This window comes from Phasianus colchicus, chromosome 2, assembly GCF_987193195.1.
Source record: "Phasianus colchicus chromosome 2, bPhaCol1.hap1.1, whole genome shotgun sequence".
Lineage (NCBI taxonomy): Eukaryota > Metazoa > Chordata > Aves > Galliformes > Phasianidae > Phasianus > Phasianus colchicus.
In genome coordinates this window covers 68,414,589-68,430,255 of record NC_143437.1, presented here as the reverse complement: position 1 = coordinate 68,430,255, position 15,667 = coordinate 68,414,589, and the positions used below count along the sequence as shown (strand labels likewise).

Sequence of the window (15,667 nt, the reverse complement as noted above, 5' to 3'; positions counted from 1 at the left end):
ACACTGGTCAGTGCTAAAAGTAGGCAGGAAGGAGCATCCTTGGTACTTTCCATTTCTCTCTGAAAATGAAAATATCCATCTTGATGACTATGTAGTCATAAAAAGATACTGACAACTTATTTTCTATACAATATGCTCATGCATCCACTCAACAAATAAGAATGTGTTAATGGGCTGTGAAAACTTTAGCTAGGAAATGGATTTGGGTCATTTTTGGATTCTTTGGTCATCCAAATGATCATCATCATTATGATGTCAATCAATGTTCAGTGCCTCAGCAGATTAATATATATGCATGCTGGTATCAAGCAAAATGACCCATAATTACCACTAAAAGATAGCTGAAGATAGACTTGAAATGAAAGCACTAGCAACTTGCAGAATAAACCATGAATCATTTTAAAACATGTGAGGGTAACCAAACCCTCACAGCATCTGTCTTTCCTCTGAGACACCATCAGTGACAGACTGCCATGATTAAGTTAAGAGCAAAACTCCTGCCAACTTCAGCACAACAAGGATTTTATACTCTACATTCTCACAGTATGAAACATATAAATGAGAGAGCAAGGGGGTGGGCAAAGCTACTCTGAAACTGCAAACATCAGGAACAATGCTTTCTGAAATAATCAATAGGCTTTAGTCATCTGTGATTGATACAGCTTCTCCATAGTAAACTGAGTTAAACAGATACAGTAAAGCCCTACTCTGGGAAGTAGAATAAGACTTAAGTCAGGGACATGCATCTAGACCACATCCTCTACATCCCTGATTGAGGGATGCATCTAGCTTGGCCAGATCTTAGCTCTTAGTTGCTAAGAAACATGGCAGCTAAGCCACACACCGCATCTTGCAGTAGGAACTTATCAATCTGGTCCTTTGCACTGCAGCCAAGTTCTTTCTCTCTGTCATGATGGTGTGCCAGCCAGCCCCCCAGAGTACCTCCTTGGGGTAACAGACAGAACAGCTGCTCCTCAGAGCATCCATGCAAACCTTCATTTGCTTTACTTTGAACACAAAACTCTCCAGTGTGGAGTAGGGGTATTTTGAAAAACAACACACAGTAAAGGAATGCACAAGTTTTCTCCCAGCTGAGATAAACATGAAGGACTGTTCACACCCATACAGATTCCCTGCCATTCAGGATTAATAATTTTGTAATCTCAGTTCAGTCTTTCTCTCCTGGTTTCACTACGCTACCAAAAGATAACCATCTCCAAAAACACTTCATGATTCTGGATGTTTGTTCATTATCACTGCAGATTCTTAAGCATTTGATTTAGAAGGTTAGAGGTATTAGAGAAATTACTGCCTTTCTCTAGCACAAGCTAGCAGAAGGAAGGCAAGCATTTTACATGCCCTGAATTTAGGGGTGCAGATGTTTGCAAGGTACAGAAAAATTGCTAGCTTTGCCCCTGCTTATTAATGGTTGAGATTTAATGGCATGGCATGGAGATTGGAACTAGATGACCTTTAAGGTTCCTTCCAACCCAAGTTCTGTCATTCTAGGATACGGTTCTATTGTTTAAAACACTTACTTGATCTATGACGTTCAGGAATACTGCTTACTTCTTAGCCCTCCTTACTCAGGAGATCTATTTTTCTTTTCATAGTCCCAACTACATGGCAGGGTGCAACTGCCACTTTTAAGCTGCCCTGCTCCACAAGTACTGAGCACTTCTGGGGCAATGAGATAGTTTAATAATTTTTTGAGATCTATAACAACACAAACTACCATCCAAGTGTTTCTAGTGACCACAGCAATTTTTGAATGAAATCGGCCCACACCTTTGCAGCTATGCAGTCATTTAAACCACAAGTTCAATGTTAGACATGAACCTCCCCTAGGGTTAAATTTCAGATTCCCTGAAGATCAAGAGTAACACTTTATAAACAAGCACAAAAGTGGGAGGGAAATGCGTTTCATTGCACACCAAGATGTCCTCAGGTTCCTCCTTAAATTTCATTTTAAAATAGCCATCGTTTATTTCTTCCCCTCAACACAGAGAGAAGAGATCCAAATTAATCTCAAGTCACCATGAAGTCCCTGTTGTAGAATGAGGTGTGTGATCAGCTTCAATGTGGGACAGTAATTGCTTTTTCCCTGTATTTCCCAAATTAGCTTATGTCTAAACAGTTCTGAAAATAAAAAAAGGTCAAATTCAATTAAAACAAACTATATCTGGTAAAACTGACATCCATATTGTCGTGTAGGCAAGAATATTTGTTTCTTGGTTAAATCATATTAGCATGTTTCTTAAGAATGCATTATGACACTTTGTGGAATTTCTCTTTTTACCACCAATGGACAGTGGCAGAATTTTATTAATACTTAATTTATTAATCATAAATAAAATCTATATGCATGTAGCAAAGGGTTTCTGAAACAGAATTCAAGTTAACTCATAGAAATAAAAGCAGACTGTGTTAGAGCAAGAGTTTTGATTCAAGTATTTATACATCCAGTAAAATTACAAAAAAGACATTTGTGGCCTGGAGGATCACTGACTATATTATTTATAAGGAAATTCTAGCACAACTGATTATATCTGAGTAAACAGTCTCCCTCACATACCTTGAAGTGGACAAGTAGCAGCGCTCATTTACCCTTTGAATCACTGCTGTCCTACCTTTTGCTGAAGGCATTTCATTACACTGTCATCTCTGGATCACACAAAATCAAATTCCCTAGACTGCAAGGCTTACACAAGGCAATGAATTATTAACTACCTTCTGCTATAATTATGTATTTCCAAACCAAATCTTGGAATGATTAAAACAAAATGACAGTGACTGGTTTGCCTGCTATCTTGAAGTGTGTTAATTTATTCAGGGCTACAACCTCCTAAAAATGGTAAAACTCCCTTATGCTGGTGCTGAGCATGTAACACTAACTTGCAACTGTTTACCACAGAAAAACAACTGAGCAATTCAAGTTTATTTTACTGTAGCACTAAGCTCTAAGATACACTTATAACTGACCTTATTGTGGGGATGCTTTCATTTGCTCATTTAATGCAATACCATTATGCACCACCCCAAAAAGCTGGCAAAAAACAAGGATATGATTGCCTTTCCTTGCTCCACATTCAAACCCAGCAGAAGCCTGATAATACACAATGGAGTCTTGAAAATCACTGTGATAGTTTCATATGACAGATTATGTTTGCCTTCAAGTGTGTAAGAGCTGAATGCCTGTTGTGTTTATAGTCTGAAGGCCAATGCCCCCAGCAAACCCATTTATCCAGGCTTTTGATTCTCTAACTGCAGCATTTGTTATGTTTATATAGTCAAGACTGTCGCATATAATTCATTAGAGGAATGTTGCATGCATTATGCTGTTTTTTTATACGTGCACAAACATGAACTCAGCATGACTTTCCTTTAGAATGAAAACAAAATGGAGTTGAGCTATGTGACATGGTGCAGTGAAGAACAGATATGGCTTTAAGTTTGCTAGGAAGGAATATCTAGCTAGTGCCTACCTACACAGGCATTGCACAATGCCTCTAGGCTGCCCAGATCACAGTGCAGGTAAACCCATGTCTGTTAAATGTATTTTACACCAATCACATGCCTCTATCCCATTCTATTTCAACACTTGCTTTCTGTAAGTCAATTCTCCAGCTTGGTCCCTTTCTATAAAATACTGTTCCTCGTAATCTACGTATGGCTTCATGGATAGACAGCAAATTCACTTGCAATCAAAAATCAAACTCAGAAGCAGTTTTTTAAGAGTTTTGCACTTGGGGCAGAGGAATCTGAGGCATTCATACAGACTGGAAGGAGCGGTCCTTGAGAGCAGCCCTGTGGAGAAGGACCTGGGGGTCTTGATGGATGAAAAACTTAACATGAGCCAGCAGTGTGCCCTTGCGGCTTGGAAGGCAAATGGTATCCTGGGCTCCATCAAAAGAGGGGTGGCCAGTAGGGACAGGGAGGTGACTGTTCCCCTCTACTCTGCTCTTGTGAGGCCACATCTGGAGTACTGCATCCAAGTGTGGAGTCCCCAGTAAAAAAAAAGACAGGGAGCTGTTGGAGAGGGTCCAGAGTAGGGTCATGAAGATGACCAGGGGACTGGAGCACCTCTTCTCTGAGGACAGGCTGAGGGAGCTGGGCTTGTTCAGCCTGGAGAAAAGAAGGCTGCGGGGTGACTTCATTGCTGCATTTCAATACCTAAAGGGAGCCTATAAAGAGGAGGGGAAACAATTCCTTGAAAGGGTAGATAACTGCAGGATGAGGGGAAATGGTTTTAAGTTGAGGGAGGGGAGATTTAGGTTGGACATCAGGGGGAAGTTCTTTACGGAGAGAGTGGTGAGGTGCTGGAACAGGCTGCCCAGAGAGGTTGTGGATGCCCCGTCCCTGGAGGTGTTCAAGGCCAGATTGGATGGGGCCCTGGGCAGCCTGGTCTAGCATTAGGTGGGAAGGTTGGTACCCTGCATGTGGCAGGGGGTTGGAGATTCATGATCCTTGAGGTCCCTTCCAACCCTGGCCATTCTGTGATTCTGTGATTTTAGCTTGCGTGCAACAATTATTCACTGTCTAGAACTGGAAATGTACTTCATTTAAAATCCAGACTGTTCATAATTCAAAGAGTTCATAATCTTGAGAAAAAGATTTGCGTCTCACTAAGCCCTGCTCACTACTTCTGTGTTTACCCAAAATCTTGCAAAACTCAGACTCCAGTTGTTAGGCAACATCACTGCAGTTCTGGACATGCTCCCATAGGTGCCTCATTTTCCCTCACAGATCTGTTACATTGGACAGATGGGACAAAGACTGCCCAGAGAGCTTCTGGTCAACTGAAGAATATCTCAAAAACTATGTCATAAACACTTCATTCTCCATTTTTGCTTTATAGAGGTGTAGCCTGTCTAGGCTGCAGCAGAAATCAGGTAAGATACAGTGCAGAAATAGAGATTTCTTATAGGTCTTGGAAAGTGAGATCTTAATCAGAATTCAAAATAGAGCCAATTAGATTTGTCTTAGTAAGAGACAGTATAGTAATATACTTAGTAAGTATATACTTAGTAAGTATATACAGTAACATATATGTATGTCCATCACATATACAGAGAATTTTACTCATTCTAAGAAACAGTTCCTCACTGGAAAAATAGCAGACAGCGAATTAGTGGATTTGTATAGAGAAGGATTAAAAAAAGAAGTTGAATCTTTTTGTATAGCTGTAATTATGGTAGTTGGATAAATCATGATCAGATCTTGCACGGTCTACAGATTAGACTACATGAATGTACACAAAGCATCTGTCAAAAAAATAGCTCAGGAGAAGTTTTTCTTTATTATCTGAAACTAATGTAAGCACAATGTTTTAGTATCATTTTCCCCAAAACGGGATAAGAAACCTTCCCAATGCTGAACCTAAGTTCAGAAAATTTGTCACAATATACCTTGAAAAAACAAACATTTATGTTTTTAAGTCACTTTTATACTCCAAGAATTCCATGCACTTTGACTGTCTTGAGGTTTTTTTCTACTGCTGTCTACTCATTTCTATCTCTGACCAGGTCTGCTCATAGTGTGCTATACTATACTATGCTTGTTCTTTTCCTTCTTTCTGCTTACAAAGCCCCACTTGCTGCAATTTCTATCTAATAAGCATTTACTACATTAACAGAAAGCAGGAAAATATCTTCCCCTCATTTCCTACAAAAACAGAATTAAAACAACGACAGATTAAGTCTGTCTCCTTTATGGCCACACAGGATGAAAGAGATAGAGGAATGGAATCCGGACCTCTCAAGTATTAGGCAAAACTTAACTGCAAGCAAACACATGAAATCCTAAACAAAATTCAAACACAGTAAAACAGTAAGGTCTGTACAAGATCATCCAACTGACTAATGACTGTATTAGTTTTAAAAAAAAAAAAAAAACAGAATAGAGAGACTTTTACATGACAAACACTTACCTAAAACATCTCTTTCATGCTCAGGGATGAGAACTTTCCATTTCGATTCTTCTGGGTCACTGAAGTCAATGTTGATTAATCGGTAATTTGGAGAAAGACGGTTTGTCTTGAAAGTGAATACTGTTCCTTCGTTGGTGACATACTCATACTCAGCCTCAAAGTTATCTATCAGCTTCACCCATTGAAGAATTCCTGCAAGATCAAACATATAAAGTGAATTCCTCAACTTCTGAAATAAAGCTTCCTTACACTCAAGAGCAAGGGCTTCCTCACAATTACTGTAGGTTCTTTCTCCAGTAACAACAGCAATCAAAAGGGGCAATGCTATTGGAGGGGCTTAATATACATGAATAATTAACCAGCTTAATAGGCTGCAGTGGAAAAATCCCAGTTTATGGACACGTTGAGGAATTTCTAACTAAATTCAAGAAGAATACTGCCAGAACTACCAGAGAATCACATAACTGAGTAGTTGGAAGGGACCTCTAAAGATCATCTAGTTCTACCTGATAAAGTAGGTTCCCTAGGTTACACAAGAAAGCATCCAGGCAGGTTTTTCAGTGTCTCCAGAGGAGATGACTTCACAACCTCTCTGGGCAGCCTGTTCCAATACTCTGTCACTCACAAAGTAAAGTTTTTCCTCATGTTCATATGGAACTTCTTGTGTTGAAGTTCATCCCCACTGCCTCTTGTTCTGTCTCTGGACACCACTGTAAAGAGGTGGGCTCCATTTACTTGATACCATTCTTTTAGATAGTTACAAGTGTTGAAAAAATGCTCCCTCAGTTTTCTCTTCTCCTGGCTGAACAGCCCCATGTCTCTCATCTTTTTCTCATGAGGGAGATGCTTCAGGCCCATCACCATGCTGGACTCTCTCTAGACGTTCCCTGTCTGTTCTGGAACCTGTCCAGATCTCACTGAATGGCAGTACACCCTTCTGGTGTTTTAGACATTCCTGCCTGCTTCACATCATCAGCAAAATTGCTGAGTGTTAGTGTTCAGCTATAGAAGTCCTTTGTTTTCTTTCTGCAAAAGATTTTCTCTCTTCTTGAAGTGTAAAGTTTTCCATATTCCCTGAAAGCGAATAGTTTACCACAGAAAAGAAACGATGCTATTTGAATGAGTACAGTACATTTTAATATAAAGCATTTCCCTGTCAACTCAGAGATAATATTCCTGGATGTTATTCTACAGAAGCTTGTCACCACTACCAGAAGGACTACACATAGTTAGCTGAATAATGTTTATCAAGAATGATATTGCATTTTCCCTATCAACTTTCTAGAATACCACATCCAATAATAGAAGTACAGCACTCTTGACTATGAACTGCCTCAATTTATTTGCTCCCTACCACAGTCTTAATATTGAATAACCTGGAGTAAAAATAAGAAATAAGCCGCTACTTACTCACATCTTACTTTTTTTTTGCAACAGATTTAGAGGCCAGTGGAAAGAAAGAGAAGAATACAATAGATATGATCAATATGCTTGTTACATCTGCAACTCAATCTATCAACCAAGCATACTATTATAGGCATACAGTAAGGAAGAGTCCTTACTGATGAGAGAAATTGAAACTTTTCCATTTGTAAATAACAATTGCCCATTTTCTACCTCATCCTTTATACTAAAGGTTGTTTCTTCATAAAGACAAGGACCCAAACAGTGCATAAGTGTGTTCATGTAAGTCCATAACACAATATTTCCTTCCATAACTCAGCACAACAATATTAATAGTTGGTCAGGATAATAGAATTAGGTCATAGCTGAGCTATAATTGTTATAAGTTTAAAAAAAGATAACTGAGGAAGCAGTGACATGGCATTTTAAACTCATTAAATACAGTAAGAGTACAGTCAGGTCTAGTATGTTCTTGAAGCTCATATCACTCACTTAATTGCCAATTTAGTTTAAGGAAAACTGCCCTATCTCTTCACACAAAGTGAGAGATTAGTCAATTAAATTTTACTTTTTATACTACTGTAATATAAACTTTGCAGATAATCTTGTCAACTTAGTATTTGAGAGAACATATTGCATGTGGAATCTTTATGTTTCACTGGGGCCCAAACTTCCATTTTTCTCTAGAGATTTCATGAAGAAAAACCTTATAAGTCCTCCCTGCAGTTCTATGGAAAAAAAACTTGCTTTAAAGTCCAGTAAAAGCAGAAAATCTATCCTATGTCTAACTCTAATATATACCAGTGAAACTGTTGTAAGATCTCAATTCACACACACAACAGTTTCACAAGACAAAAATTTAATTGCAGTATAACACTATAAAAATACTGGCACATTTGTATTTTAGTTTCTGGCAGAATGAAATCATCCTCCTAAGGAAGAATGAGACTTCATAAAAAGGAATCCCAAGTCTGTTGAAAAAAATTCTTTTTTATGGTAAATGCACATAGTAACTATAAACTGCACAGTCAAAAGAAAAAATAGGATTCAGTGGAGAAAAAGGACAATGTCATTACATTAGCTATTTATACTGCTGTCTTGCAACTCATTTATCCAGTCCCAAAAGAACAGTCAGTACACAGTGAAAGAGCCAATATTCTACAGGGATACACTAAGTTGTTATTACAAAAAAATAAAAAATAAAAATAAAATCAAGAGCATTCATCTTGTTAAAGTGGATATTATATAGTCCTTTGAAGACAAGTACTGCAGATGAATTACCTCTAAACCATTGTCTCACTGAAGTGATTAATTACATCAATATCTGGCCTGAGTTAAGAGCCAGTAACAAGGCAACTACAAGCAGCTGAAAAGGACAGTTACATCAGCTACATTTGCTACTACTACTTGCTGTAGTTTTTCAGTGAGAGGAAGAAACCCAGCCATAGAAGGTGCATTTGTATTGCGGACTGCAGCTGACTCAGATATAGCTTGCAACTGAAAAGGATGCCCCAGCATTGCCTTATATCACTCTGTTTTGCTTTTTCCTTTGGGCTAGGAACAACAATTGGTTGACCAGCACAGCCACTTCCCTGGGCTCCAATAAGGCTGAAAACTGACTAGGGGTGGGGGAATCTGTTATGAGGCTGAACACCTTCTGGCTGCTGATGCCCAGGTCTCCCTAACGTAGGGGCAGCCCCTGCAGCCATGCCAGTATGGAGCAGCACCCCAATGAGCAACATGACCATGGTGATGGATTGATTCAGCACCTCTTCAAGATTTGCTCTTCACCCTGCTCTTCCTAGCCTACTTTCTTGTTTTGCATATCTGCGTTAGAAGTGCTACAAAATAAGGCTCTCTCTTTTGTTTCCTGACCAAGCACACTGCTATGACAGGGGAGCACCAGTATGTACAAGGCAGCAGCAAAGAGAAGCAGAAGAGGAGGAACATTTTTCATGATTAATGAGCCATAGGAGAAGCTTGACTGAACGAAAACTGCACGCTCCTTTATCTCCCTCCTCCAGCAGCAGGCCTCCACTTTCATGCTTGGTTTGGCATTTCCTTGAGTGAACAGTACAGCAGATTAAATTAGTTTACCTAGAAGAACGTTCATCTGTTTTACAGGATTTTTCTTTCCCTGACAGATTAGCAATGGTCATCACCTAATCACAAATTGAGATAGGAGATGCTGACTGACTTAAAGTGAGAGGCCAGCTCTAGGTAACCTTTGGGTGTGAAAGCACAGGTAGAGCCAGACAAAGGACCTGTCTGTCTCAAACTGCTCTCTCCTGTACCCAAAGCACCAAGGGGAACAGACAAAGCAGATTTTTGTTGAAAATAGTACGTTACATCAGGAGGGAAGTTTGTTTAAAGGAACATAATTTGAAATGCAAAGTATGACTTGTTAAAGATTCTGTCTTTCTGTGTCAGGAATGCATCTACGGGTCTGTCGAGATGAGGAGACATACATTTAGATTTAAGCTCAGTGTAACCAGATTAAGCGCAACTCTTCTGTTTCTTCAAGTGTCTTTTGTTTGTATGGGTAGCTACTGAGTACTATGGAAGGTATTCTGCATGCAGCCTTCACTTGGCACGAATTTAGGAAGATTCTACAGTAACTGATCAAACTCTCAAAATCAAGGTGAATGTACTGTGGGCCTTAAGCAGTGCTCATTTCCTTACAGAACATCCTCTATACATGTGTAACAGAGCAGGTCTTATGGCAGCTGAATGAATAAGGTTGAGAGCTATTATCATAAGCATCATCAACAGAAGAGAATGTTGAAATCTAAAAAGTTTTCATGCAAAATAACCTACGAAAATACCTTAATTGGAGCTGCAGTGCATAGATCTTCCATCAGAGCAAGGATGATGGACCTGCTATGGGCCATAGACTGCAGTCAGATCTCTGTACACTTGTTATGTGATCAGCACATTCTTAGCAAATAGTGAAAGATACATGCTCACCTTCCATTGTATGGCTGGATGGGCGTTAACTTGCTGATTATATCCATGACCAAAAGCAAATATATGCATGCATCTAGTTACCTAAACAGTTTCTCCTCACCCTTGAAATATTTTGACAAAAGGTCACCAAAACCAATAAGTGGAAGGCTGCTTACCCTGATCTAAAGCCAGGTGAAGGATTCCTGTTTCAGTCTCAAACTCAGTGTTCCAGTAACAGAAACAATACATCTCTAAGTTATGACGTTAAAAAAGCGTTCCAAAAGCACTAACTTATCTAACTCTGTAACTAAGAATAGTCACAGAGAGAAAATGAATTAAAAAAAAATGCACTTGCAAAAATAAAAAAATTGTTCTTAATTTTTTATGTTTGCATAAATAAAACTCAATAACTAAGCACTAAGAAAGAAAAGCCTCTAATTCCAAGAAGACAAGGCCAGAGGTGGTGCACTCAATTCATTCTTCTTTAAAAGAAGGGAAGGCAGGAAGAGGTGAAGAACAAGATCTTTATTAAGACTTGCAAGTTTTACTGCCTCTGTTCTGCAATCTGTTGAGAGTATATCTCAGAAGAGATCCACTAAGAAGTGTTTTCAATCCAGGCTTCCTTACCCTCAACACCAAAATCATTGAAGACTCAAAGTTTAATCCACGTAAGCATGCAATGTGATACACGTAGGAAAAGCATGAGGTTAAAGTTGTTGATAATTTTCTGTATGTTGCTATAACTTAATCCTTGTTCCTGCCAGTCCTTCCGCTAAAGTGCCATGCTGAAGAGCTATAGACAGTTTAGCATACATGTTTTGCCAGAGAAATATCGACCATCAAATAATTGCATTACAATTACAATTGCAAGTGTGGGAACAGGATTTATAACCTCCACCTGACCGTCAGTAGAAGCTGTGCCACATAGCAGAAAAACATAATCCTGTAGAGCTGACCCTTCTTCAGCAATAATTAGAGCAAAAATAACAAAGTATACAGATTTTCAAAGAAAATTTTCAGATCAATGAGATCAAAAAGAAAATCAAATCAGTAAGCAGCACAGATTCAGACCACAGCAGGACACAGCAAAACATTCAATGGTCTGCTGAGGCTCTCTATGATGAAGCAGCTTTGTGGCTGACTGATGAAAACTATAGGGGAAGGAAAAGCTAATTTGAACAAACTGTGATTATAACAGCAAGAATGATCACAGAGAGCCTGCCGTCAGCCCTCTTTGAGAAAGACAGAGTGCTAGAGAGTCACTGTTCATCAGCTTGCAAATGTTCTCAGTAATTCCTTCCGTATTTCATGGTTCATGGAAAGGCCAAACAATCCATTTGTGGCAAATAACCGCCTCGCTATGCTGGCTGGAGAGACAGGGTTTTTATTTATCAGCTAATGGCAGTTTTTCATCTGATGTTGGGAGAAAAGTTAAGAGCAAGAAAAACTCTTTTTCAACCTTTTTCATGTATTCCAGCAGTCAAAGTGATCAGGTAAAGCTATAAAATACTAATCACCATTTAATTATACTTCATATTGCATTCTGTAGATTCAGTTAGATGCAAAAAAGTATTCTCAAGAAAACACATAACACTATTTTTGATGTTTTAAGCATCAAAAGTTCCTCATTACCTCAACTTCTGAACTTGTTACAGAAGAGTGTGACTATAAAATGTCACACTATTTGTCACCAGAGAAGACACTTGTGAAGACAAAAGCCATAGGATGTTTAGAATGCTAGTTTATATAGCCAACATCCTTTTCTAGCGTCCCAAATAATAACAAAGTCCAAACCAAATCAACCAAAAAAGCAGTAGCACGTTCCTTGCAAAAGTAATTATGTTGACTGGCAGATGAAATTATCTTTTAATTTTCACTGCTTCCACTCACACTGGCCAATAGTTTAATTGCACAGGGTCAGCAAGTCACCATGTAAAAAGTGTCTGAACTTTCATGCAGAAGCAGTCTTACTGCAGAATATCAGCAAATTAGATTCATTAGACTTTTATTTTAGAGATTTTTTCAAACCTGAAAATCCACGTACTCAGAGACTTCCAGGTTTCAAATATTCTTTATGAGAAGAGATTTTGAAAACTGAGCATTTACTCCAGAATTTATATCACGGTACTAATCCACAATAATCTTTACACTCAACACATGATAGATATTCTCATAGTAGATGCTACGGTTCAAATTGGAAGACAGCTTCATGGCCCTGGTGGTATGATCATTTCATATCCAGGGCAGCGTGCAGCCCCTCCTTGGCATCATCTACATGTGCATCAAAAACTACCTGCATTTTGAATCAAGCAACATACGGCTTGCTTTTAAGATTTCACTCAGACCAAGGCAGCTACAAAAAAGAACTATTCTTTCCCCCCTCTCCCCCTTTCTTCTTCACAACCACAAATCTTTAATTACGTCGCTCTGGTCTCCAAAGGTAAAGCAGATTCTCAAGAAACTTGGACTATGTTTGAAATTAATATCTGAACCTCATAGGATCAGACTTCATTTATGAATGTCTGGAGGAGAGGAGATACTAAGGTTTCCCTGGAAGGAATGAACCTTTGTCACACTTGTAAAGAGAGCTTCCAGTACAACTTATCCTGTGGATGATGGCTACTCACTGTAATTCAATATATTCTGAACTAAAAAAAAAAAAAAAAAAGGAAGGAGGCAATCTTTGTTTCTGGGTTAAAAAGTTCAGACATGTCAAGACATATAAGACTAGCCCAAAACAAAGAAATCAAGCACTTTTATGAGCAGAGATTCATCAGATTCAAGGCTTCTAATTTTATTCTATTTTATTCTATTTTCTATTTCCATTTAGATGATTACACAAAGGACAGAAGAGAATATATATGCTTTGTTTAGAGAGTTATAGCTTATGTCCTACTGCAGCAAAACAGAGCAACAGAAAAACAGGAACCAACAGTGATCTCTCACACCAGACTTTCTTTAACATATGCAGTCTAAAAAATAACCTGATTGCGAGTACTATTTACAAATGTGACGTCCAGCTAGAAACTAGATCTCTTTATTCAAATTGTAACCTGTTTAACCTTATTGCTAGTGAGTCCCCTTGAATTAAGAACATCTATAACAAGAGAAAACTACTGAGTTTTCTCAGTAAAAAAACAGAGAAAACTATTTATAGGATATGAAAATGTTTTCTTAAAGCAAACACAATTTAGTTAAGGCTTCTACGTATTTTATAAGATTGAGCTGATTTTTTTTTTCCCTATTTGCTAGGGAACTAGGATGGGATGGCTTTGTTTCAATACAGATTTTTGAAGTTTTTTTTATTTATTTAAATTATTATTATTTTAAAGTTTCTTAAAACACAGAAGAGTCTTTCTCCACCTGCTATGCTCAGCTTTCTAGCTGATGTCTATTGTCCTCTCACTATCCTTTCTCTTGTCCATTTTCACCACAAAGAATTTGATCTACATTTTCAGCCTATATAGAATATACTGATTCACCCCTTTGATGTTACTGTATATAGCACTGTTCATTGCTGTTTATTTATCTATTTTAGAGATGATCTTATAAGCTGCAAGACTAAACAAAAGTACAAAAAGATCATATAAATCTAACATCAACAGAAAGTTGACAAACACCATATTTGCTTTTCTGCCTGCCCCCAGAGCACGTTTTTTCAGTTTGTCTAGGAAAAACACAATGCTCTTCTAAACAAAAACACAGAATAAAGAAATTCTTACAGCCGATAACACTGCTTTTCAAGTCCTTCTTGCAGTCTGCCTTGCTTCTCATACCAGCCTAGTACAAAGCAGTTCCAGTTGACAACTTTGCAACCAGCAAATACTGAACTTTTGGCCTTGGTCAGTTTGTCTAGCCTCTTTCAAGCTATTAGTTCTTCAATAGTTTAGACAAGATTATCTCCTTCATGTGCTTCATCTACCTCTCACTCTTCTTTGGGAGCCACCATGGATCAATTTAAGGTCAACAAGGGGATCAGGCCCAGTCAGCATGGGTTTATGAATGGGAGATCCTGTTGACAAACCTGATTTTGTTCTATGACAAGGCGATCCACTTAGTTGATAAAGGTAAGGCTGTTGATGTGGTCTACCTGGACTTCAGTAAAGCCCTTGACAGTATCCCCTGCAACATCCCTGTGGAGAAGCTGGCTGCCCATTATTTGGATGGGTGTACGGTCTGATGGTTGAAACACTGGCTTGATGTCCAGGCCAAAGGGTTGTGGTTAATGAAGTTAAATCCAGATGGCAGCTGGTCACAAGTGGTGTCCCCCAGGGCTGGGTACTAGGGCTGCTTTTATTTATCATCTTTATTAATGATCTTGGAGGAGATTGAGTGCACCCTCACTAAGTCTGCAGATGGCACCAAGCTCCCTTGAGTGTTGATCTGCCTGAGGGGAGAAAGGCACTAGAGAGTGACCTGGATAGACTGGATTAACAGGCCAAGGTTAAGTGCAAGAGTTTCAGTAGGACCAAGTGTCGGGTCCTGCATTTTGATCACAAACCCCAGGCAACCCTACAGACTTGAGGAGGAGTAGCTGGAAAGCTGACTGATGGAAAGGAACCTTGGTGTTCTGATGGACAGTGGTTGAATATGAGCCTGCAGCGTACCAGTTGGCCAAGAAGGCCAATGGCATCCTGGCTTGTATCAGGAATGATGTGGTGAACGGGACTAGGGAAGTAATCCTGCCCCTGTACTCAGCACTGGTGAGGCCTCACCTTGAGTACTGTGTTCAGTTTTGGGCACTTCAGTACAGAAAGGACACTGAGTTGCTGGAACAGGTCTAAAGAAGGGCAACAAGGCTTGTGAAGGGTTTGGAGAATATGTCCTACAAAGAGCGACTAAATGAGCCAGGGCTGTTTAGTCTGGGGAAGAGGAGGCTGAGGGGAGACCTTACTGCTCTCTTCCAATACCTGAAAAGTGGGTACAGCAGCAGTGGGGCTGATTTCTTCTCACTGGTGACAGAACGAGGGAGAAATGGTCTCAAGTTGCACCAAGGAAGATTTAGTTTGGATATCAGGGAAAACTTCTTTACAGAAAAGGTTGTTAAGCACTGGAATAGGCACCCCACAGGAGATGATTGAATCACCATCCCTGGTTGTGTTTAAAAACTGTTTGGATGTGGTGCTCAGGGACATGATTTAGTGGAGGATTGTTAGAGTAATATAGTTTTATTGTGGTTGTACTTGATGATTTTTGAGGTCTTTTCCAATCTGAGCAATTCTCTGATTCTCAGACAAACTATCAGTTTCCAAAACAGCTCCCAAATACCCAAATGTAAGAACTTCCATCACCATCCTCTCTCTCCAAGCTCCCTGCATCTCCAACATCTGCAAACCTGTGTTCACAGGAAAATCCCTTCCAATCAACAATCTAGCCTGTAGCCTGTGT

General features: G+C 39.1%; 1 protein-coding gene across 2 annotated transcripts in view; it reads right to left on the bottom strand.

The window, feature by feature from the left end:
- PREP (prolyl endopeptidase) overlaps window positions 1-15,667 on the bottom strand; it is a 98,002-nt gene that overhangs the window by 45,042 nt on the left and 37,293 nt on the right. For both annotated transcript variants that reach the window (XM_031611257.2, XM_090135933.1), the window contains exon 8: window positions 5,930-6,121. In XM_031611257.2, coding sequence (XP_031467117.2) covers window positions 5,930-6,121 — 192 coding nt within the window. The remainder of the gene's footprint in view (window positions 1-5,929; window positions 6,122-15,667) is intronic.